The sequence below is a fragment of the Esox lucius genome, chromosome 12 (assembly GCF_011004845.1).
Source record: "Esox lucius isolate fEsoLuc1 chromosome 12, fEsoLuc1.pri, whole genome shotgun sequence".
Classification (NCBI taxonomy): domain Eukaryota; kingdom Metazoa; phylum Chordata; class Actinopteri; order Esociformes; family Esocidae; genus Esox; species Esox lucius.
In genome coordinates this window covers 4,851,655-4,873,003 of record NC_047580.1, presented here as the reverse complement: position 1 = coordinate 4,873,003, position 21,349 = coordinate 4,851,655, and the positions used below count along the sequence as shown (strand labels likewise).

The 21,349-nt window shown below is 40.9% G+C and overlaps 4 protein-coding genes across 8 annotated transcripts; 1 reads left to right on the top strand and 3 right to left on the bottom strand.

The window, feature by feature from the left end:
- Window positions 1–559: 559 nt before the first annotated feature.
- amt (aminomethyltransferase) lies at window positions 560–10,059 on the bottom strand. 2 transcript variants are annotated; one of them, XM_010895843.4, is made up of 10 exons: window positions 9,945–10,059; window positions 9,446–9,533; window positions 4,368–4,535; window positions 4,207–4,287; window positions 3,980–4,111; window positions 3,780–3,858; window positions 3,384–3,529; window positions 3,083–3,263; window positions 2,820–2,975; window positions 560–1,913 (listed from the first exon to the last, which is right to left on the bottom strand). In XM_010895843.4, exons 3-10 carry the CDS (start codon window positions 4,479–4,481, stop codon window positions 1,735–1,737), a joined length of 1,068 nt encoding a protein of 355 aa, XP_010894145.1. In that variant the 5' UTR covers window positions 4,482–4,535; window positions 9,446–9,533; window positions 9,945–10,059; the 3' UTR covers window positions 560–1,734. The 2 variants fall into 2 exon arrangements, with proteins under 2 accessions (XP_010894145.1, XP_010894144.1); XM_010895842.4 differs by lacking the exon at window positions 9,945–10,059 and having other exon boundaries at window positions 9,446–9,766.
- A 346-nt stretch (window positions 10,060–10,405) lies between these two features.
- On the top strand, window positions 10,406–12,541 carry si:dkey-20d21.12 (uncharacterized protein LOC556245 homolog). 4 transcript variants are annotated; one of them, XM_034296113.1, is made up of 5 exons: window positions 10,406–10,553; window positions 10,705–10,775; window positions 11,232–11,396; window positions 11,784–11,996; window positions 12,107–12,541. In XM_034296113.1, the coding sequence occupies exons 3-5, from the start codon at window positions 11,237–11,239 to the stop codon at window positions 12,256–12,258; spliced, it is 525 nt and encodes a 174-aa protein (XP_034152004.1). In that variant the 5' UTR covers window positions 10,406–10,553; window positions 10,705–10,775; window positions 11,232–11,236; the 3' UTR covers window positions 12,259–12,541. The 4 variants fall into 4 exon arrangements, with proteins under 4 accessions (XP_034152004.1, XP_034152003.1, XP_034152002.1 ...); XM_034296112.1 differs by having other exon boundaries at window positions 10,702–10,775; XM_034296111.1 differs by lacking the exon at window positions 10,705–10,775 and having other exon boundaries at window positions 10,406–10,662.
- hyal3 (hyaluronidase 3) lies at window positions 12,535–19,585 on the bottom strand. Its single transcript, XM_010895839.4, has 4 exons — window positions 18,606–19,585; window positions 14,958–15,944; window positions 14,479–14,568; window positions 12,535–14,282 (listed from the first exon to the last, which is right to left on the bottom strand). The coding sequence occupies exons 2-4, from the start codon at window positions 15,912–15,914 to the stop codon at window positions 13,989–13,991; spliced, it is 1,341 nt and encodes a 446-aa protein (XP_010894141.2). The 5' UTR covers window positions 15,915–15,944; window positions 18,606–19,585; the 3' UTR covers window positions 12,535–13,988.
- On the bottom strand, window positions 15,967–19,745 carry naa80 (N-alpha-acetyltransferase 80, NatH catalytic subunit). Its single transcript, XM_020052088.2, has 2 exons — window positions 19,596–19,745; window positions 15,967–17,137 (listed from the first exon to the last, which is right to left on the bottom strand). Coding segments are annotated over exons 1-2 (741 nt in total). The 5' UTR covers window positions 19,598–19,745; the 3' UTR covers window positions 15,967–16,398.
- Window positions 19,746–21,349: the final 1,604 nt, after the last annotated feature.

The following is a 21,349-nucleotide window of genomic DNA, read 5'->3' as shown; positions in this document are numbered from 1 at the left end:
ATCTTTTGAGAAAACAAGGAATGAAACCCCATACAAACACACACAATCTTTTTGGATTATGAAAAAATATTGCTTTTAAATTGTGTTTTGAGACACAGGTAAACCTAATTAGTTAACTCAAGCCACATCAAAATGTGTACTGTGAATTTTTTCCAGAAAGTGAGAGGTGAATGTTAGAACCTTATAAATGCCAGTGCACTTTTTTTTATCTTGCTTTTGGGTGCCATAAATAAAGTATTTTTATTATGTTGTATTCTCAAGGTATACTTCATTCCTTTGAGTGTACAAGGTGAAAGATGGCTGTTATAAGGTACCTGACTCTTACACTGGATAGGCGTGAACACTGGTGAGAGTTTCCAAGTATTTTATGCACGAGTATAGGGTGGGACTCATTAAGATGTATTTATCATTTCAACCTAAACCAATCTATGACCTAAAAGGATGCATTAAAGCGGCAAGAAATGACATCCCCTCTGAAGTTAAACTATAGAAACATTAGTGACATATAGTATTCCACATAAAAGACTGTCCTTAATGCTAAATCTGAAACAAAATAACAAACGGAAAAGGTTGTTTTATTAAAACTACACTATAATAACCATTAACAATAGCATTATATAGCACAATAGCATGTACTGGCTTCATTTTTCATTTAGTCTGTATAATCTACTGTGAGCAGTTTTCATCTTATCTTAAAACCTGTTTAATCATTATTACACAATACATTCTCTTAACAGGACGTATCACAGTGTATTCATCTTCATTGATTACTGCATGAATCAACAAGCCAATTTAGTTACTATGTAAATTTGAATATTTTGAAAAACTCTCAAGCAACATTAGTGACACTATGTATTCAGATTTGGTGTAGTGCATGCATATGATCACATGAAAACATTGACTTCGAAAAATACCTAGTCATGACACAAAGAAAAAAAAACAGGAAAAGTGTAAATTAAATACTAAATTCCTATATATATTACAATGAAATTATAAAGGAAATAGAGGAAAATGTACACAATTACCTAGCTATACAAATTAAGGCATTAGGTGAATCTCAAAACACATTATTTCAGTAGTACAGGGAAGCAGACCCTTAACACTTCTAAATTAATTTACACTAGCTACACTTTCTGTGTCATTAAGCCTTCCTGGAAAGACGGATATAAAAAAATTTACACAAATTTTGGTCCATGTTTGGTACCGCAGAATTAACGATTAGTAAACATTTACAAAACAATTCATTAGTTAGCCTGCAAAATTAAACTTTAAATTCAATATCTGTAGAATAAAGAAAGGAGAAAACCCTTTGCTCTGCTGTCCTGTAGGCATGTCCTGGTTTATACTGAGTAGAATATGTTCCTAGCATCTGCTTCTGATGACAAGTCAGTGAGCAGTCCTGTCCTTCAAACCGTATGGCTGATTCTCACATTTCCAGGTGGTCTAAAGACCATCAACTAGCATTTAGATAACAGGAGGGAGAACTAAAAGCCTCACTGTCTAGTGTGTAGCTGTATTTGTGAAGTTGACTGGAGTTCCGGGTGCTGGCAAAGCCACACACTCAGAAGCCTTGCAGTCCTTCAGATGTGTCACTGATTGAGACAACCACTAGGGGGCAACACGTGCTCTATTAGACTGTTCTGGTGGTCAATGAAAGACGATCTGTCTGGTCAGGTTACTGTCCACTGGCCCACAGGCTGGTGTCCTGAGCCGGGTTTCCGCTGTGTGTCAGATCTACTTGCCAGAGTAGTAGTTAGTCAGAACAAAAGGCATCTTGGTGACAACCGCTTTCGCTGCCTTCTTCCTCACCTCCACCTGAATGGGAGTTCCATTTTTAGCATATGCCGAATCCACATAACCCATGGCAACGTTCTGCTTCAGGCAGGGGGAGGGGCAACCACTGGTGACCTCACCTGACGAAGAACAAAAGATGACAAGTTGAACATAATCTCAATTATAATCTACACATTGCTGAATTTGTCCTTTTATTTACCATTATGTAAAAAATAGCAGCGCGTACAAATATTTTGTAACAGCGTGAAGTTTCATTTCAAATGTAGTGGAAACATTACCCATCCAATCCCAAATCAAAGCACTATCAGATTTTATTACGTCTCTGTTATTCTTTCACACGAAGCAAAGAGAAGGGAATTTAAGCTACTGAACGGCCCATTTTACTTGACAATTTAGAAGGGAGTATATTTTCGGACACTTTGTGAAACATTTGCTTCCCTTCTTCCTTGATAAAGGACAACCAATGACACGTTTCCTCACCAAGTGACTGTATCCTCTACTTAAACTCCACACTGCTGTTATTTTGAACACGCTCTTTTCAATGAATGAGTCCATTTCTCAGAACAAGGAGGGAACATGTCATAACAGTTGGGTCTATTTTTTTCCTGTTCCACTTCTACAAGTTCATTATTTGTCAAGCAGGAATATCACTACTACTAAGTGGTTCATCAGGTTATGCTATTTTTTTTAACACAATGGTATGTTTTTCCACCCTCTTACTCGTTCCCAGTTTAATCATATCCAATAGTTTTTAAGGCTTCCTCCATTTGTCAGCTAGCGTCACATTGAAGACTGGAATCTAGACTGTGGTGGTCAGCTTGGTGCCAAGAAAGAAAACTTTCTATAACAGTGCCAACTAGGAGGTCCACGCTACTATGTTTCAAAGGAACAGTGTCACAATAAGATGTAAATAACAGTGTAGGCCTACTGACATCATTACCTGGGCATCTCCATACCTCCCTACAGTGAAAACACATAGGTTGTTGATGTTTATTGTAATAGTCCGTCCAGATGCTGTGACTCACCTATGACCTTTCCCTCTGGGCTGAGTATTGGTGTGTGCTGTCTGACAGGGGGCCCAGTGGACACCAAGCCCACACGCTTCCTCGCTGTCTTCGCCTTTATCTGGGGCACAATGATCTCCGCGCCGGGGAAGTCCATCGCCTGACGCCGCCGCTTTCCTGCAAGTCCATCAGACAACCTGATCACAAACCAATTTACACAAACACACACACACACACACAGCCACTGGTATGCTGTGAAGCAGTGGACAACCGGGAAGAATCACCTATAGTCCACACCAGAGTGGCCTCCACAGGGCTTGTGGTCTCGTCGATGTCGTTGCCATAGAGACAGAGCCCCGCCTCCAGCCTCAGGCTGTCTCGCGCCCCCAGTCCGGCCAGCTTGACCTCACTGTTTGCCAGCAGGCGCTCCATCAAGGCCACCACCCCGGACTTAGGCACAGATATCTGAATGGTGGGGGAAGAAACCACTGATGCAACGGAGCAACCAGCACAAGAAAAATGACTTCCCTGAAAGAAACCCCTCCCTGTTCTGAGGTACTAAGAAAGACTGAGTGAGACACACACCTCCACTCCATCCTCACCGGTGTAGCCACAGCGGGTCACCCTGCAGTCCTGGATCCCAAAAACGCTGGTTAGGGTGCTGGTCATAAAGGTCAGCTTGCTAAGGTCATCTTTCAGACCCGGCTGGAGGACCTTGGCCGTGGCTGGACCTGAGGAGAGGCACAGGGTTGTATTTATCAGTGAACACCTAAGCGAACCGTTTTTTGATGAATAACAAAAACAAGCGTTTATAATTGAAAACCCTCAGGTGCTGCCACCCTGTTTAGGTCAGTATTCTGGTATTTGGCACCTAATGGGTACTCACACAGTACTTTGAAACAGAGGGTCATGTTCAGGAGGTCACAACGTTGTGGACCATGTAGAAATATATTGGTCTGACGTTGCTATCAGATAACTGACCTTGAACCGCAATCAGACATTCGTCCAGAAACTCCAGATCCACATTATGGCCAGCAGCTTTGAACTCGGCCAGTTTAGCCTATAACAGGAGGCATCCAATTCATGAAGCAGTATAGACATGTTGAGACATGTTGAGAGAACAGACATCTTGTCAAGACATTACAGACACTCCAGAGCGTGGATGTTGGTGGACTACTGACCTTCATGTTGGCGGAGTCCTTGTCTGCACAGCCAGCATTGGACACTACATAGAGGTAGCCTTGGTCAGTCTTGGTGACGATTAGGTCATCATTAATTCCACCTTTGTCATTGGTGAAGAGGGTTAGTGTGCCCTAGGATAAATAGAAAGTGAGAGAAAAGAGGATTAGTGTGTGTGTGTGTGTGTGTGTGTGTGTGGTTTATGTGTGTGTCTTTACTTTTGTCTCACCTGGTTGTCCTTCAGCTCTGCAATGTCTCCAACTATCATGGACTCGATGAATTTCACTCGGTCTCTCCCATGGACTTTGCTCTGGAAGAGACACGACATGCTTCAGCTTAAACAATAAGGCCCAGATGTCAACCACTTCTCCAACGTGAAATCCCTCTCACCTGTAACATGTGACTGACGTCGAAAATGGAGCAGTGCTGGCGAGTGTGCATGTGGGAGTTGATGTGGCTGTCTTTGTACTGGACAGGCATGCTCCAGCCAGCAAACGCCACCATTTTACCCCCCTGGTCCCGGTGGAAGTCAAACAGAGCGGTCTTCTTAATTGAGGCCTGGATTAAGATTAAGGAACCATAACATACAGTACACATACAAAATACAGGGGAAATTATTATTCTGGATAATAAGTGACTGTCTTTTTTTTTCATTTTTTGCCAGTACAGCTCGTTGGCTGTACAGTACATGTTCCATAGTTCTTATTCCTTCTAAATGGCAAGCCAGCATGTTAAAACCTGTTGCAGACAGGTTGAAATATGTTTGAAAATCAGCCAATACAAATGGTACCTATTATCAAGATCATATTGGATTCGAGGTCCTTGATAAGCCTAAATAGTCCTATAATAGGTAAAAGTAATAAGGTATTTGATAAATAATTAATAAAAGTAATAAAAAGAGTTGTTGGTATGAGTCTGGAGCTTAGTAGTTCTGCTACTGCCATCTTGGACTTTTACACCAGTCCTTGCTTGCTCTTATCACTGGATAGTGAGCAGTGCACTCAGGGAGTTAAAGGCTCTGTCTCTCTCTCTTTACTGCTCTGTTTGTCTCTGACTGTCTTTATTTTTCTCTGCCTCTCTCTCTACAGCTGGATAGGGACCCTACTGAGTGTGCACAGTATTTAGTGTGCCTTTCTCCCTTTTATTTATCTCCTGTAAAGGAGTCAATGACATGGCATGCCCATTTTTTTTTTGTCAGAGCCGACTTACAATAAACAGATTGTATAAACTGGTAAACGTATGAATGTTGTGTCTCAACTTTCCTATCTTTATTGGCTTATAAAAGTAGTCATTATGAGTCATTGAAATGTAAGGAGTTATGAGCTCAGAAGTGCCAAAATGTGAATCAGGAAAACTGTCCCCCAATAAACAACAAAATACAGTGGCTCTTGAGCCAAAAGGTTTGCCCAGCCCTGCAGTAGTTCTGCACAGTTGAGTTGAAGCACTTTTAAAGCACTGTTAAAGTGCAGTTTAGTACTGTATAGTTCAGTAGAGATGAGAAAGGTCAAGATCAATAAAGTAGATGATCAAATACACTTCAGTTAAATTTTTAAATATACATTTGAATGTAATATACTAAAATTGTCTGTACTGAGCTCTACTGTACTGTGTTGTCATGTGCTCTACTACTACTGTGGTTTGAGACATACAAGTGCTGGTCATAAAATGAGAATATCATTAAAAAAGTTGATTTATTTCAGTCATTCCATTCAAAAAGTTAAACTTGTATATTATATTCATTCATTACACACAGACTGATATATTTCAAATGTATATTTCTTTTTATTGTGATGATTGTAACTGACAATGAAAATCCCAAAATCTGTATCTCCAAAAATTTGAATACTTAAGACCAATACAAAAAAAATGATTTTTTAGAAATGTTGGCCAACTGAAAAGTATGAGCATGTACAGCACTCAATACTTAGTTGGGGCTCCTTTTGCCTGAATTACTGCAGCAATGCGGCATGGCATGGAGTCGATCAGTCTGTGGCACTGCTCAGGTGTTATGAAAGCCCAGGTTGCTCTGATAGTGGCCTTCAGTTCTTCTGCATTGTTGGGTCTGGCGTATCACATTTTCCTCTTCACAATACCCCATAGATTTTCTATAGGGTTAAGGTCAGTCGAGTTTGCTGGCTAATTAAATCCTTAAACCAGGTACTAGTAGCTTTGGCACTGTGTGCAGGTGCCAAGTCCTGTTGAAAAATGAAATCTGCATCTCCATAAAGTTGGTCAGCAGCAGGAAGCATGAAGTGCTCTAAAACTTCCAGGTAGACGGCTGCGTTGACCTTGGACCTCAGAAAACACAGTGGACCAACGCCAGCAGATGACATGGCACCCCAAACCAGCACTGACTGTGGAAACTTTACACTGGACTTCAAGCTATGTGGATTATGTGCCTCTCCTCTCTTCCTCCAGACTCTGGGACCTTGATTTCCAAAGGAAATGCAAAATGTACTTTCATCAGAGAACATAAATCAGTAGCAGTCCAGTCCTTTTTGTCTTTAGCCCAGACGAGACGCTTCTGACGCTGTGTCTTGTTCAAGAGTGGCTTGACACAAGGAATGCGACAGCTGAAACCCATGTCTTGCATACGTCTGTGCGTGGTGGTTCTTGAAGCACTGACTCCAGCTGCAGTCCACTCTTTGTGAATCTCCCCCACATTTTTCAATGGGTTTTGTTTCACAATCCTCTCCAGGGTGCGGTTATCCCTACTGCTTGTACACTTTTTTCTACCACATCTTTTCCTTCCCTTCGCCTCTCTATTAATGTGCTTGGACACAGAGCTCTGTGAACAGCCAGTCTCTTCAGCTATGATCTTTTGTGTCTTGCCCTCCTTGTGCAAGGTGTCAATGGTTGTCTTTTGGACATGTTAAGTCAGCAGTCTTCCCCATGATTGTGTTGCCTACAGAACTAGACTGAGAGACCATTTAAAGGCCTTTGCAGGTGTTTTGGGTTAATTAGCTGATTAGAGTTTGGCACCAGGTGTCTTCAATATTGAACCTTTTCACAATATTCTAATTTTCTGAGATACTGTCAGTTATAATCATCAAAATTAAAAGAAATAAACACTTGAAATATATCAGTCTGTGTGGAATTAAGGTGTATACATTATACAAGTTTCACTTTTTGAATGGAATTACTGAAATAAATCAACTTTTTGATGATATTCTAATTTTATGACCAACACCTGTATATGATTTTCCACTGTGGCCAATTGTGACTAATTGCAGGTAGAAAGTTACACTAAGCTCATTTAAGGCTACTAGGAGCTTTTTGGGCCAGTTATCTTGGCCAGTGGATTAGCGACACAGTAGGGTAACACTGGGGAAGACGCCTCCCCTAAGATCCATGACCAATCGCTGACACAAAATCATTTGGAAAAGGTGCATTTGGAGATGGTCATGCTTAGCATACAAAAAACTGTAAAGGAAAATAAAGGTTTGGAGTTGACAGATTTGTTGTTATTTTATAAAAATGTGTTTCTTAGGAAAGTGTAATTTTGCTCAGCTAGCAGACTAAGACCCCTCCCTACTCGGGGATAGATTTCCCTCCTACTGGAGGATGATCCCATATGGTTTTACAAAAGTGGGCCTCTTTATTTATTTTTTACCTTACCTGCACATTAATTACATCTCTTCCTGTATACATTTTCCCTTACACTCCATTACCTACAGTTGGATAAAACTCATTATCATTAGAATAAGTCAAGATTTTAAATTCTAGCAGTCTTTAGACACAACCAAATGGTTTAAATTTGTAATACTGCAGGCTATTAATAAAATGTTTAACACCCTGGTAGGGCCAACAAAACTTATTGACTATCGTTTTAAACTAGGTTACTCATTAAATAAGTTGCTTGTGAATTTTGGAGAGATAACAGTAAAACCTGTCTATGCCTGCCAACCTCCCTTCCTTCATTTTAAGGGGTCAGGTCAAATAATACATGATTGGAAATATATTTATACATTATTTAATAAATGTCCTCTGTATAATATATTTGAAATAAAATATTATTGTAAGTGTACTAACATGCTATTTCCAATCACACACTTCTAAAAAAAATGAAGGGAACACAATCATCACAGTATAACACCAAGTCAATTAAACTATAGGGATATCAATCTGTCCAGTTAGGAAGCATAAGCGATTGTGAATCAATGTCACCTGTTTTGGTACAAATGAAAATGACAACAGGTCCACTGGAGAGGCAACAGCAAGACAACCCCCAAAAAGGGAATGGTTTTGCAGGTGGTGGTGCTTTAATCCCAAATTATATGATGTATAATTAAAATGCTTGAATAACCTTCTTACATAAAACTTGTTGAAATATATATAAAAAACCCTACTGAACGTAGAAATTTATATATTTGACTAAATCCTTTAAAAAAAAAAATATTATTCATCCGTGACCCAAAGTGGACAATAAGCCTACGTACTGTGCATGTTTTACTACAGCAAACAGCTGTGAGACGTATTAACAATGCCGAAATAAAATACAATATAAAACTTTTTAAACTGATAAAGGCACCTACAAAATTCTTAGCCTACAAGAATAAAGCAAATAAGCAATAAGCAAAAAGTACATTTGAATACTGAGTTATATTGTTTGCATAAACATTTGGAAGAATTATATTATTTTATTGTAACACAACTACACAGAGAAAGAGACTTTGCTTAACAAATCATTTAAAAAAATCTAAACAAAAAATCTTGACCCTTGTTTTCAATTCTCTAGCACCTTTGCCACGATAATGGCACAGATCCAATTTGGAAAATGTTTTGGACAATGGAGAACATGTTAGAAGGGATCTTTAGACATTACTTCCATGCAAAATCCAGCTCCTCCATTCAATATCTTCTTACAAAAAAAATATTAAGGGAGTTTAAGTCTGGAAATTGTGATAGATGTTGTGGTGAATTAACCCAAACCCTAAATTAAAGTAGGTATTTAGGTTACCTCCATTTCCCCAATCAAACCCAAAGACAGCCAAAAGACCTGTATACTGTGTAGTATCTGATCAAAGCACCTCCTGGAGTTTCTTAAACGTCATTAGCACATGGATTGGAACCAGTGCAACTGTCTGATGACAGAAGTCACTACTCTCCTGGTTCTAATCAAATCATCATCTGCAGCACCCAGTCATTCGAGCGTGTGGATCTGTGCGGGCTCAGGGGCATTCAGAACAGATGCAGGCTACATTTGATGTGCATCACCAAGTCTGCCATAGTTATGAGTAGAAACAACATGGAGTAAATTGGCAAGAAAAACAGTATCAGTGTTGTAATGGCAAATTTGCATGCTTCTTAAAAATATGTAATTTTATAAATCTGAATCGTGCGTGCCACAATACACCAAACCATGGTTCTTAAACGGACACAATGAATAATTAATATTTACTAGCACACGGTTATTAGTCATGGCGCTCTATGGATTACTTTTTCAACAGATTTTGATAGAACAGTACCTCAAAACTTGAAGCATGTCGGTCCTGCCTCCTTGCTGATTCGAGTCGAGCGCTCCGCAGACACTCCTTCGGGACTCGGAAACCGAATCTGAACCCACGGCAGCAAAACATTATCCGAGAGCACATGGTATCTTTCTTGCAAAGAAGATGTCAACACTCACGTTCCAAAACACCTTTATTTTGCTAACCAGTTGGACTCCGAAATCGTAATTCTGCTTTCTTTGCAAAACAGCGACCCTTGGAATCGCAATGCATGTCGGAAAATGGAGTTTGACGATACAAATTCTTTCGACGCAACACATGAAAACACGCCACACTTGATTTCTTTTCGTATTGTTTATCAACAGTAAACGTAGCTGTAATGAGTAAATCAATATGATCTAGCCTACTATTTGTTTATACAACGTTCTTTCTTTGTCAATACGATGAATTATTTTAATAGTTTAAAATGGTTTTAATATAATAAAAAATAAAAAGATGCCATAACAATTACCCATACCATTGGCGTCGTTATTCCTGGGTGTCTTTTATGAATAGCCTCGGATATCAAATGGACCAAAAAATTATAATAGTACCTGATCTATTAATCTATAATTCCGATCCCGCATGACAATGAAGACGTCGCTAGCGTGTACATTGGCTAAGCCCGGAGTGTTTTGTGATCCTAGCAACGCCTCTGATCCAGACAATTCAAGGAATGCCATTTCTCACTGAACCACACCACTTCTCACTGTACCTTGTCATCCACTTCAACTTTCTGTCTGATATGGTACACTGTACATATCACTACATCATGTGTTGAGTAGCATTTTATAACATACATGCAGAAAAAGCTGTCATATTTGTTACATGTTGAAACCTTTCAGTTTGCTTTGGGCCCTGCTGCTTACTGTATCTCCATCTGATAATTCAATGATCCTGTGTCCCAGTAGCAGCTATTAATACCACCCTCTTCCTGGCTTCTATTTTAGGGTTGAAGCTGTTAGAGTAGGGGCTAGCAGGGAACAGCATACGGCCCAGGGACGAAAAGACCCAGACACAAAACCCTGGGTTCAACTGACTTCCTTTTGACAAGAAAGTAGCTCAACCTGGACTATATATTTAGAAGGTTAACATATACCGCTGTGGATGTGTATTCTGTTTGTGTATATCATGTTCACTGACTGAGATTTGACACCACAGATTTCTGTTTTTGAGAAGACACGTCGTTACATTAAGTGAGTACATTATTTTTGTTGTCTGTTTCATCTTCACAGAAGTTAAGAGAAAAGAAGGGGGCCAGTGCCAGTGGATGATGTAAAGACATGAAAACAAGCCAATGAATGATGTGGTGGACGACACTCGTCTCTTGATTTATTGTGCCAAGAAAACCTATGTGTATTTTGTCCTTAAAGTTCCTGGGTGAAGCACAGATACCAGAATAGAAAAACGTGTCTGGTTTGATGAATCATGTGTGTGTTTCTGTGTGTGAAAGTTGTTGTATTTCACCCTTTTATAATGACAAATAATAGTGCCTGTCAATCCCATCATGCCAATATCCTACAGCTTAGTGTGCTAATAACATTTTTAGTTGTTTTGGAAATCAGCTAGACAGCATGGCTCAAATTTATGTCCTGATTTAACCTGGAACAAACCCTCTCCACTGGCGCTGAGTCCAAATTCCAAATTCCTGATAACAGTTTTATATTAGGTTAAAAGCACCAATAACATTTAGAAAGGCGATATCCATGACTGGACATGTGGGTTCAATTTGATCAGACTCTCCTCTCTCCCTCCTTCCCTCAAGGCAAAATGGAAAACAACCCTCCATCCCCAGCAACTTCAGAATCATCCACTGCCACACGGGTGTTTGGTACCAGGATCAGTGATCGGGATCTGACTGAGATTGAGCTACATTCCGTGGAGTCCATTAACGATCTGCACCGAACCCATCCAGAACCCAACCACAAAGGTACAGAAACTAAATACAATAATATAATCCTTATGTCCCTGCCCTAACAGTGGAATGTGTTGTCCAGAGCAGAACAGGGTTTCCGCTAGATTCCACAGCCACAATCTCAAGCTGCTGGCTATTCCTTTTTTGGGTTGGATGATATATGGTCATTTAAGCACTGTTAAAAAAATATTCCATGCTTTGTTGAATTAGATTATAACAAATAGAATTTCAACAGGGTCAACTCCAATATCAAGTTTATTTTTCTTCTTAATGTTGCAGTGATGTCATTTGTATCTGACATGTATCAGCACTACCTAAGCATAACAAAATGTCCAATAATTATGCGCCTCACGTATATAGAAATATAATCACTACAATCTCCACTGTCTACATGGTGTTTAGGTAGCAGACGGCCTCCCCTTCCTCCCGCTCCTTCCACCAATGGGAACCTCCATCCCAGGGACAGACCATTTATTAGTCAGACAGGGCGTCCAATTAAAAGACGGTGGCAGAACACGCTTCGAGACCTGTTGACACCTAAGTCGTGTCGACACACCTGGGCGGTTGCAGTGACAGCCCTGATGCTATTGACAATACTTTTCATCTGTTTCTTAGGTATATAAATTGGCTTCCTTTTGAAACATTGCTTTTAAATCCAACCATGTCAGCACGTTTCGCCTTGGTGTCTCTTTTTGTGTGACCGTGTTTCTGTGTTTATCCTACAGTGCGGCAGGGCAGTGCTCTCCAGTCCCTAAGCGAGGCAGTGAGGACTGGAGAGCAGGCTGTGGCCCTAAGAATCTCGGAACTCATCCAGGAGCTGAAGATACTCCGCAATAACTTAACAGCCATCACAGAAGGATCCCGAAGTGGCCAATGAGGAACATCACCTAGGGGCTCCAGGACACTGAGACTATCACACCAACTGTTTCCCTGCCTGTGCCAACAACAAAGCAAATCCCTACCACTCTGCCATTCACCTGGTGTTGGATGTCAGGCCCATTCAGAATCAATCCCTCTCTAATTGAATAGTCCTACATACTGTGGCCCTGCACAAATGTAATTTAGAGTGCCTTTGGAAGGTATCCATACCCTTTCACTTTCTCCAAATGTTATTTTATGGACTCAATTTATAATTGATTAGATAATTATTTTTTTTACAAAAAACATAAATATCTATATAAGCACTCAGACCCTTTGCCATGAGAATCCAGATTGAGCTCAGATGCATGCTGTTTCCTTGAGATCATCATCCTTGAGAACATTCTAGGAGTTGAAGTCCTGTGGCAAATTCAATGGATTAGTCATGATTTACAAATGCACACCTGTCTATATAAGATTCTACACTTCAAAGTGCACGTCAGAGTAAAAACCAAGCCATGAAGTCCAAGGAACTCTCTGTAGATGTTCAACATAGATTTCTGCTGAGGCATAGATCTTAGGATGATTTTTAAAAATTGCTTAAGTATTGAAGGTTTCCAGGACCAGAGTGGGCTCCATCACTGAGAAATGGAACAAGTTTGGAACCTTCAAGACTCTTCCAAGAGCTGGCCGGCCACTCGGCCAAACTAATTAACCAGGCAAGAAGAGCCTTTGTCAGGGAGATGACCAAGAACCCAATGGCCACTCTAACAGAGCTTCAGAGATTCTCTACAGAGATGGGAGTACCTGCCAGAAGGACAACTATTCATGTAGTACACCAAATCTGGCCTTAATGATATAGTGCCTAGACTGAAGCCTCTCCTGAGTATAAGGCACGTAAAATTCTGGCTGAAGGACTCATAAGAATAAAGAAAAGGATTCTCAAATCTATTTGTCCTGAATGCAAAGTGCTACATCTGGCGAAAACAAGGTACTGCTTATAACCTGGCTAATCCCACCCCCACGGTGCCATGCCCCACCCTTGGTAGAAGCAAACCCAAGAAGACTCAAAGCTGCAATCGCTGCCAGAAGTGCTTTTACAAAGTACTGAATAAAATGTCCGAATTCTAATGTTCCTATGATATTTACATTTTATATTTAAAAAAAAAACTTGCACAAAATTGTAAAAACCTGTTCTCATGTGTAGATTGATAGGAAACATGTTTTAATTCTAAATTAAGTCCATAACAAACAGAATATGGACAATACTTTCCAAAGACACAGTATATACTGTCAGTGGTTTGGTCTACTGTAGACAAATAACGTGAACAAAGAGACTCAATTCAATATGGTTGGAGTACTGAACACTTTATAACATTTTGAGAGACATAACAGCATCACACTCCTCAAATGAAAATGGATATATTCACACAACTAAGATTCCAGATTCAAGTTTGACATATCCATGTGACCCTAAAAGTTCCATCTGTAACCAGCAGAAGATTTAGAAGTTGTACTCTTTTACATATATGCATGTGAAAGGGTGTAAATTCATTGTAAAAAGAACAACTTCAACATGAGTGGAAATGAATTGTACAGAAAGAATATGCCGAGAAAGAGCTTTGGCAGTTGCCTCTTTTTTCTCTTTGATACACTTGGTGGGATTGCAATGCCACTGTACACTAAATAAACAGCTGATATTATATTGTTTATTGGTGATAGAGGCTATACTTTTGTGACACAGCTCCACTAAGTATTAGTGATCAAGGCTCTCTTTTCCTGACATTCCTCACCCACCCAGCCCTGATAGCACTGACACAGGAAGTTAACACGGAGGTAGCTGGTGTCAAGAGATGGGTCAGGGAGGAAGTTGGAAAAGGGGTCAGATAGGGGGATCATGTGATCAGAGTAGGGGTCCCGTCTGGCGCAGCGCCCGTTGCCATGGCATCGCTCCTCGCTGCAACGCTGCACGCCTTCTTTCAAGGACCTGATGTACTGTCCTAGTTGAGAATGAATGTAGTCCCTCAGTACCTCACACTGACGCTGGAGAGAGAGGGAGAGAGGGAGGTTTATTCACACCGAACAGAGTTCAGTCCAATTGAAACCAACCATGACTGTAGAGACAGCTTTGTGAAAGGGGTGTTGTCCCTATGAAACTGGCCACTGAGTAGATGAACATAGGACAGTATGTGAACAGTGCAGTGGATGTTCATGCAGCGTAAGGTTTCCAGGATCTGACCTTTGACTTAGCGAACGTTAGCTCCCCCCACAGTACAACTCCTGCAGACCCCAGCGCTGCACTCTCTCCCAGTGTGTGCTCCAGGTCTGTCTACACAAACACACACACACACACACACGTTTTACAATTCTTATAACTTTTTTGAGATGAAAATATATTTCCATTAACAATACTATTTTCTCTAACTGACCCCTAACCCCATCTCCCATTATAACCCTAACCTTAAACTACAGTCTGAAAAAGCTATCCAACCCCACAATGAATGTAGTGGGCACGGGAAAGAAACATGTGCTCAAATTCATTGGGGACCAGCTTGAAGACTAACTGTACAGTATTCCATCAAGTCATATCCTACATGATAATAATACACTACAGTGCATTCTGCCAGATGTCAATTCAAAACAAGTATCTTTATCTGAACTAATAATAACAGTGATAACACACAAGTGGTTTGGGAGACACAGAGTTGTGCTGTTTACCTTGTTGAGGAACTGCAGAGTGTGGGTGAATGCCAGTCTGGCATAGGGCAGTACAGGAGTTGAATGGGTTCTAGTAAAAGGGTATTGCTTCGCCACCCTCAGCGCCTCCAGCAGCCTATACCTGACCAGGATGTTTGCATCAGAGGATCCTGCCAGATGGAGTGGAAGGTAGATACTGGGGTAGAGGGCAGTGGACTGATGCCAGAGCCAGGCTAGCTGGTCATTCTTCTGCTTGGTCTTGGGGTGGCATTGACCTGTGTAACGTCCTTTATGCTTCAAGTAGTTGTTGAAGCATTCAGGGTAACCATAGAAACCCCAAAGTCCCCTTGGGCGCAGACACACTCCTAAGCGCAGTGTCTCAGACATGAAAGCCTTGGCACCCTTCTCAAACTCTTTACGCGCCAGGTTGTTCACTCCCTGTTTGGTTAGCTCTGGGTGTTCCCGCCTCACTAGCAATTTAGACAGTCGTTTGTACTTCTGCTTCATGCCAAAGTCCCTCACCCACAGGGGACGCCATTCCTCCCAGTCAATAGAGGCCAGGCCGTTGAAGCCCGGCCTGAGCAGGGCTGAGATCTGGGTCTCCGCCAGTGCCAGGTGGGCCTGCAGGTCACCCCTCTGGGGAACCCCTCCATTGACTTCCAGACCCTCCTGCGAGATGTATGGGTAGTGCCCCAGCTGGTTATAGTAGAATATACTCACGTTCTGACCCTTGAAACTGTGGCGATGGTTCTCCAAAATATCGAAATCCTTCAGGTCCAGGTGGACTTCGTAGCGTTTCTCACAGCGCAGAGTGGGCATGTTCCAGACCACGGTGAAAGCCCTGCCCTGGAAAACTGGCCCTGCAGCAGCCACTGACATTCCAGAATCAGAATGGCTAGCGTCACCCAGCGCTCCCCACTGGGGAGTGATAGGGATGGTGGAAAGAAGCAAGGAGACATGGAAGACGTACAGCAACATGGCTGTTCACAGGCTAAAGGCAGGTCGTTCCTAAAAAAACATATAGACAAATATCTGGTAAAACTAAATGCAATGCTTACTGGTATTAATTGTTAAAGCCTGTTGACAAATAAGTTGTTTTAGCAGATATTTCATTTATTTTCATGTCTATTAATTGGATGATTTTGCAATCTTAAAAGGTGATATAGAAAACACGTAACAATGCACTTTGCTTAGTTCTTTATTTCAAAGCACAGAATACAACTCCAGTGATGACTGTTTAGTTTGTTCAGTAAAAGTTAATCCTTCCAGTCATACATTTATCAGAAAGCCAGCCAAATCCATTAAATATCCTTCCTTCTAAGGATGTCATACCCTATAGGCTATGGCACTAAATAGGTTTGAGGGAGAGACTTGTCCCCTATGACCTTTGACCTGAGTGTGTGTGTGAGTCATGGGAGAGTGACATGGGCAGCAGGACCAGTGGTCAGCCAGGTCTTCAGACTCAGATGTCCTTGTGCATCCAGAAGATAGGAACGCCTTTAGCGTCTCTGTAGGGCGTTTCCTTTAGGGTCTGAACCAACAGCTGGGCTGGTAACAGAGGAGGAGGGGGTAGACAAGATGGAGGAGATGAAGCAGTAGGAGGTGGAGGTAGAGCTGGAGGAGTAGGAAGACTGGGAGGAGAAGGTGATGGAAGAAGGCGGGGAGGTGGTGGTGGGCCTCCCAGTACCTCCCCCAGGTTGTCATTTGTTCCGGTGTGCCTGGAAAACCTCCCCAACACCTCCATGGGCACGAAGGATGCCATGATGCCGGCGTTCTGCACAGGCGTGGACAGCACGTAGCCCAGGTGGGCGTAGAAGTGCTGCTTGTCGTGGGTGGTCAGACACAGCCTACTGAAACCTTTGGCCCTAGCGTAGCGCTCTGCCTCCTGCATTATTGTACGGCCGTAGCCCTTCCCTCTCTGGGCTTTGGAGATTACCACAGACTCCACGAAGAGGCTCCCGCGGTGGGACACCACGCGGGACAGCCGGACATGTCCCAGGAGGGTCTCATCCCCACCATTCCCATTCCTGGAGCCCTGAAGCAGTAGCAGAACCACAGGGAACTCCTGGCAGGACTTCTGGAGAGAGTGGACCCGGGCACCGCGGCTGCGCTGCCACTCGCTGTTCACTAAGTCGGCGCAAGTCTCCAGCAGGTCTGGGCGCTGGTGCAGGGGGATAGACTGTACCCCCCCGTCGTCACACCTGTGATCCCCCGAGAAAATATGGACAGTGATGGTCACAACACCACAGAGGAAGGGGATCGATTTTCATGCAAACGCACCTGGTTACATAGTTAAACTTCAGATTTGGGAGAAAAACCAAAAACTGACAATTTACTGTGGATCAAAGGTCACACACACAACCGCAGCGGAATACAGGCAGTTGTGCATTGATCTTGGTCTTTCCTGACAAACTGTGGGCTTATGGAGGGCTGAAATAAGACCCTGACCAGGCAGGATACAAGTAGAGGCTCTTTGAATCGGTCTCTCTTCAACCACTCCCTCACTTCCATGGGACGTTAGGGACAGAATGATAGTGTGACACAGCCCATACAGACAACAAAACAAAAGCAAAACAACTTCCAGACAAAAGCGACAGCTATAAAACCCAGTTAACACGCAATCCCCCACATAAGAAAGAAGCTGTAAACATTTCAACTGTGCATTTGTCAAAAGGTATTACATGAAACATCATAATCTCCATTCCTTAGAAGATATAAAAAGCAGGGCATCGCGCCTCAAGTCTAGCACAGTATTCCCAACAGGCCTACTCTCTGTCAGTTTGTGGCTAGAGCTGACAAGCTTAAGATGATCTACAGACATCAGGGCCGGGCCTCACACATCACACATTTCTGGGTGTGTAAACACCAGCATACACACTAGCTCCCACAGAGAGAAGTGGGGAAGTCATTGGTCCACATTGTTTCTTAACATGACCAGCTGAAGTAATACCCCTACCGACCCCAACCGTTGCAATACATATTGTAACGCAGACAGTGTTCACTGTGGAAATGTTCTAGTTTTCTCCAGTGAAGCATTGAATAAGTATGGTTTAACATTACCATAAAGAAAAATGGGTTACGTCTCCTTACCCTTCTGATAGCTATCTAGTCACCAGTTGGTCAATCTATTGCTCTAAAAATGAACTGGGAGTTGTATTGTATGGCCAAAAACATTATAGAAAACACAGCAATGCTCATACAAACAAATGGATTTCATGATTATATAATAATTGTGTTAATTTCTCAGTGCAGAACACATCTAAAGCAAGACAAAACCACATGATGTGCATAATATTGCCATTATAGAAAAATTATTGTAGTCAACTCCATAATGTATATAGTACACAACCCGCTGTATATTTTAAAATCATTGTCAGAAGTACATGTGAATGATGATATTGTGCATTTTCAAAAGGTCATTAGTCAGAGCAGCATCTTTTAGACAACTTTGCAAATGAGTTTCAGTCAAACGCATGACTTGTAGCAGAGGACAGGAGGTGCTGTTCCTTTTCTTATCCAGCATGATTTAATGCAGACACACAAACTTAGACAGAACTTGTGGTGTGCAGCTGTACAGTACACTTTAAAATGTTTACACACAAAACCACTTTAAACAAGTTGAAAAACATAAAAAGAAAGCACATGCCCAAGCAACAGCCAGCATCTTACCTGGTTCAAAGTTCTGCTAATACAGAGGACTAGCGACTTACAGCAGGCAGAGAGAGCATGCCAATAGCCTAATTATTCAACAGAACTACTAAAGATTAAAAAAAGGAAATACTTGACAGTCATGACAGCAGCTCAACCACAAACTAATTATCTATGTAAGTGTTGAAAGACACACTTCCTATGTTACAAATATGGCAAGGGCTAATAGCTTTAGTGAATTTTTTGTGAGATAATGTCAGCTCATAGAAATTAGATAAAGCACTATCCAGTTGTAGGCCACCACTTTTCTAAATAACACGACGTTTAGTGGGGAGAGACGTTTAGTAGCCTACATTAAATTGTATAGTACTTTATATCTGCTGCGGCAGTTATTCAATAGGACTTGCCCCTAGTTAACTGGGAGCAGGCCACTAATTCATTACATTGCAAAATTATGATTCAGAGGTTATCTAGTGTAATGCAACATGATTTGCATTGCAAGTTATGATATATAGTCCTTTTTCTCTAAAAGGTTTAACCAGTACTGTTGTCATAGGATTATGAAGCCGATTTGTCTTAATTGTTTTTTGAAATTGTGTTGCTTTAGTTGAATGTATGGTAGAGTCTTGAGTTGGGAAGTAAAACAAGCAATTAAAATAAAAAGAAAGATTTAGTCATTGAAAATTAGACAGGCGCAACAGTAAAAACTGCAAACCCACTACCACTACCAAATAAGGACAGTTCCAAAATGAGTGACAGAGTGGACCTGTTTTGTCCTACATGCATAGCGTTTAAAACACAGAACGTACTGTAGCGAATGTGAACGGAACGAAATGAACCGCACCATTAAATTATGCAGACTAGATAGTCCGTAAAGCTCTATAGAAAGCCCCGAAAAACACTAAAACACAGACTATTTTTTATTTCCAGACTAAAAATACGACTTCGTATTGGGTTCAAACTGGAGGACTTACGCCAAAATGAAAACTTAGTACCATTTCTAATACCTACATGTTCAGCGGTTCAGATTTCTCTCACTGAAATGTCTCGAGGCTTGGTTTCTAACCAAATGTATTAGGATATGGTTCAGGCGACATTACTGGTCTGGGGTCGGAATTAGACATCTGCTCCGTAAATTATTGGGATCACCAGTAGCTTATATTAGCGTCTTGTGAGCAACATTAAAGAAACACTTCCGGGTCACGAAAATTTTGAATATTTCTAAATAAAAGAGACCAACATATTACTTCAAAACGGAGAAAATGTACCTCTCAAAACATTGATAACAATTCAAATATGATCATATTTAAGAGTAATTTCGATAAAAAGTGGGTATTAAAACCCGTTCCAAGGGCAAAATTCAGACAATGCCAATGACTGAATATGGAATACATATTGCCTCATAGCTCATAAACTATTGAATATTCCAAAGAGAAAGCAATGTAGGAAATGTTCAGGAGAATGTGTAGAGTAAGACAAACCTGTCTAATCATGGGGAATGGTGTGCTACATCTAGAAACACAATATTTCCACACCTTCTTTTTCCACAATGTAACTCAATGGATATGAAATACATATTGACTCATACAGAAAAAACTATTCTATATGCCGCAGTGAATGTATTGTAGGAAATGTTCAGGAGACTCTATACAGTGACTATATGCAAAAGAATCAAGGGGCACTGTGTATTTGCAAATGTTCTTGGTGTTTTACTCCAGCCATACCATTAGCCACCAAGCAAATAACTGTATATGAAATATATATTGCCCTATAAAAAATAAAAATAACTATTCTATACACCGGAGTGAATGTATTGTAGGAGATGTTCAGAAGACTCTATAGAGTGATTATATGCCAAAACATCAAGGGGCACTGTGTATTTCCTCCCATACCATTGGCCACAATGTAACTCAATAGAAATGAATTACATATTGACGCATACAGAAAAAACTATTCTATACACCGGAGTGAATGTATTGTAGGAAATGTTCAGGAGAGTGGTTAGAGTAATTATATGCAAAAACATCAAGGGACACTGTGTATTTGCAATTGTTGCTGGCATTTTACTCCTCCCATACCATTGGCCACCATGTAACTCAATGGATATGAAATACATATTGCCCTATAAAAAGAAAACTGTTCTATACGCCACAGTGAATGTATTGTAGGAAATGCCAGCACTATATTTTTAATTGCAAATACACAGTGCCCCTTGATTTCTTTGCATATAATTATTCTATCCGCTCTCCTGAACATTTCCTACAATGCATTTTTACAATATACACTAAGCAAAGTGTCAAAATCGATACATTTATTATTATTAAAACATCTATTTTGAAGGCAAAATCCGAAAAACCGGAAGTCTTATTGTTGCTACAGAATCTCTAATGTTGTCAACACGACGCTATGGAAAAAGTACTTCCGGGTCAAAGATTTATTTTCAGAATTAGTTTCCAACCTAGTGTTCAAGTAAAAAAAAGCCCATAAATAGTATTATATAAAGAATCATGATATATAACGTTTTTCCTGAACAGTGCACATTGTGATGTTCAATATTATTTATAGTATTTTCCAAAATTACATTCTTAAACAGTAGTGGTTAAATACGATTTAATCAATAAAAATAAGATACAGTATCCTTGTAGGGGAAACCATGTTTTATGGACATAAAGTTAGCAATTTGTTGTTCCGGGAAGGCTAGAGTTGCTGTCTTCAAGCATAGATATAAGGCTATGATGTCTTCAAGCGCCTTGACGCTGCTGGTT

Excerpts from the sequence above, each read along its gene's own strand:
- amt (XM_010895842.4), bottom strand. The coding sequence starts at position 9,571 with ATGTGCTCTCGGATAATGTTTTGCTGCCGTGGGTTCAGATTCGGTTTC. Across the intron at positions 4,112-4,206 it reads CAGAGCTGAAGGACAACCAG|GGCACACTAACCCTCTTCAC; the intron begins GTGAGACAAAAG and ends TATTTATCCTAG. Across the intron at positions 3,530-3,779 it reads ATGTCTGATTGCGGTTCAAG|GTCCAGCCACGGCCAAGGTC; the intron begins GTCAGTTATCTG and ends GCCTCTCCTCAG.
- si:dkey-20d21.12 (XM_034296113.1), top strand. The coding sequence starts at position 11,237 with ATGGAAAACAACCCTCCATCCCCAGCAACTTCAGAATCATCCACTGCC. Across the intron at positions 11,397-11,783 it reads TCCAGAACCCAACCACAAAG|GTAGCAGACGGCCTCCCCTT; the intron begins GTACAGAAACTA and ends CATGGTGTTTAG. Across the intron at positions 11,997-12,106 it reads ACTTTTCATCTGTTTCTTAG|TGCGGCAGGGCAGTGCTCTC; the intron begins GTATATAAATTG and ends TTTATCCTACAG.
- hyal3 (XM_010895839.4), bottom strand. The coding sequence starts at position 15,914 with ATGTTGCTGTACGTCTTCCATGTCTCCTTGCTTCTTTCCACCATCCCT. Across the intron at positions 14,569-14,957 it reads CTCTGCAGTTCCTCAACAAG|ACAGACCTGGAGCACACACT; the intron begins GTAAACAGCACA and ends GTGTTTGTGTAG. Across the intron at positions 14,283-14,478 it reads TAACGTTCGCTAAGTCAAAG|CGTCAGTGTGAGGTACTGAG; the intron begins GTCAGATCCTGG and ends CTCTCTCTCCAG.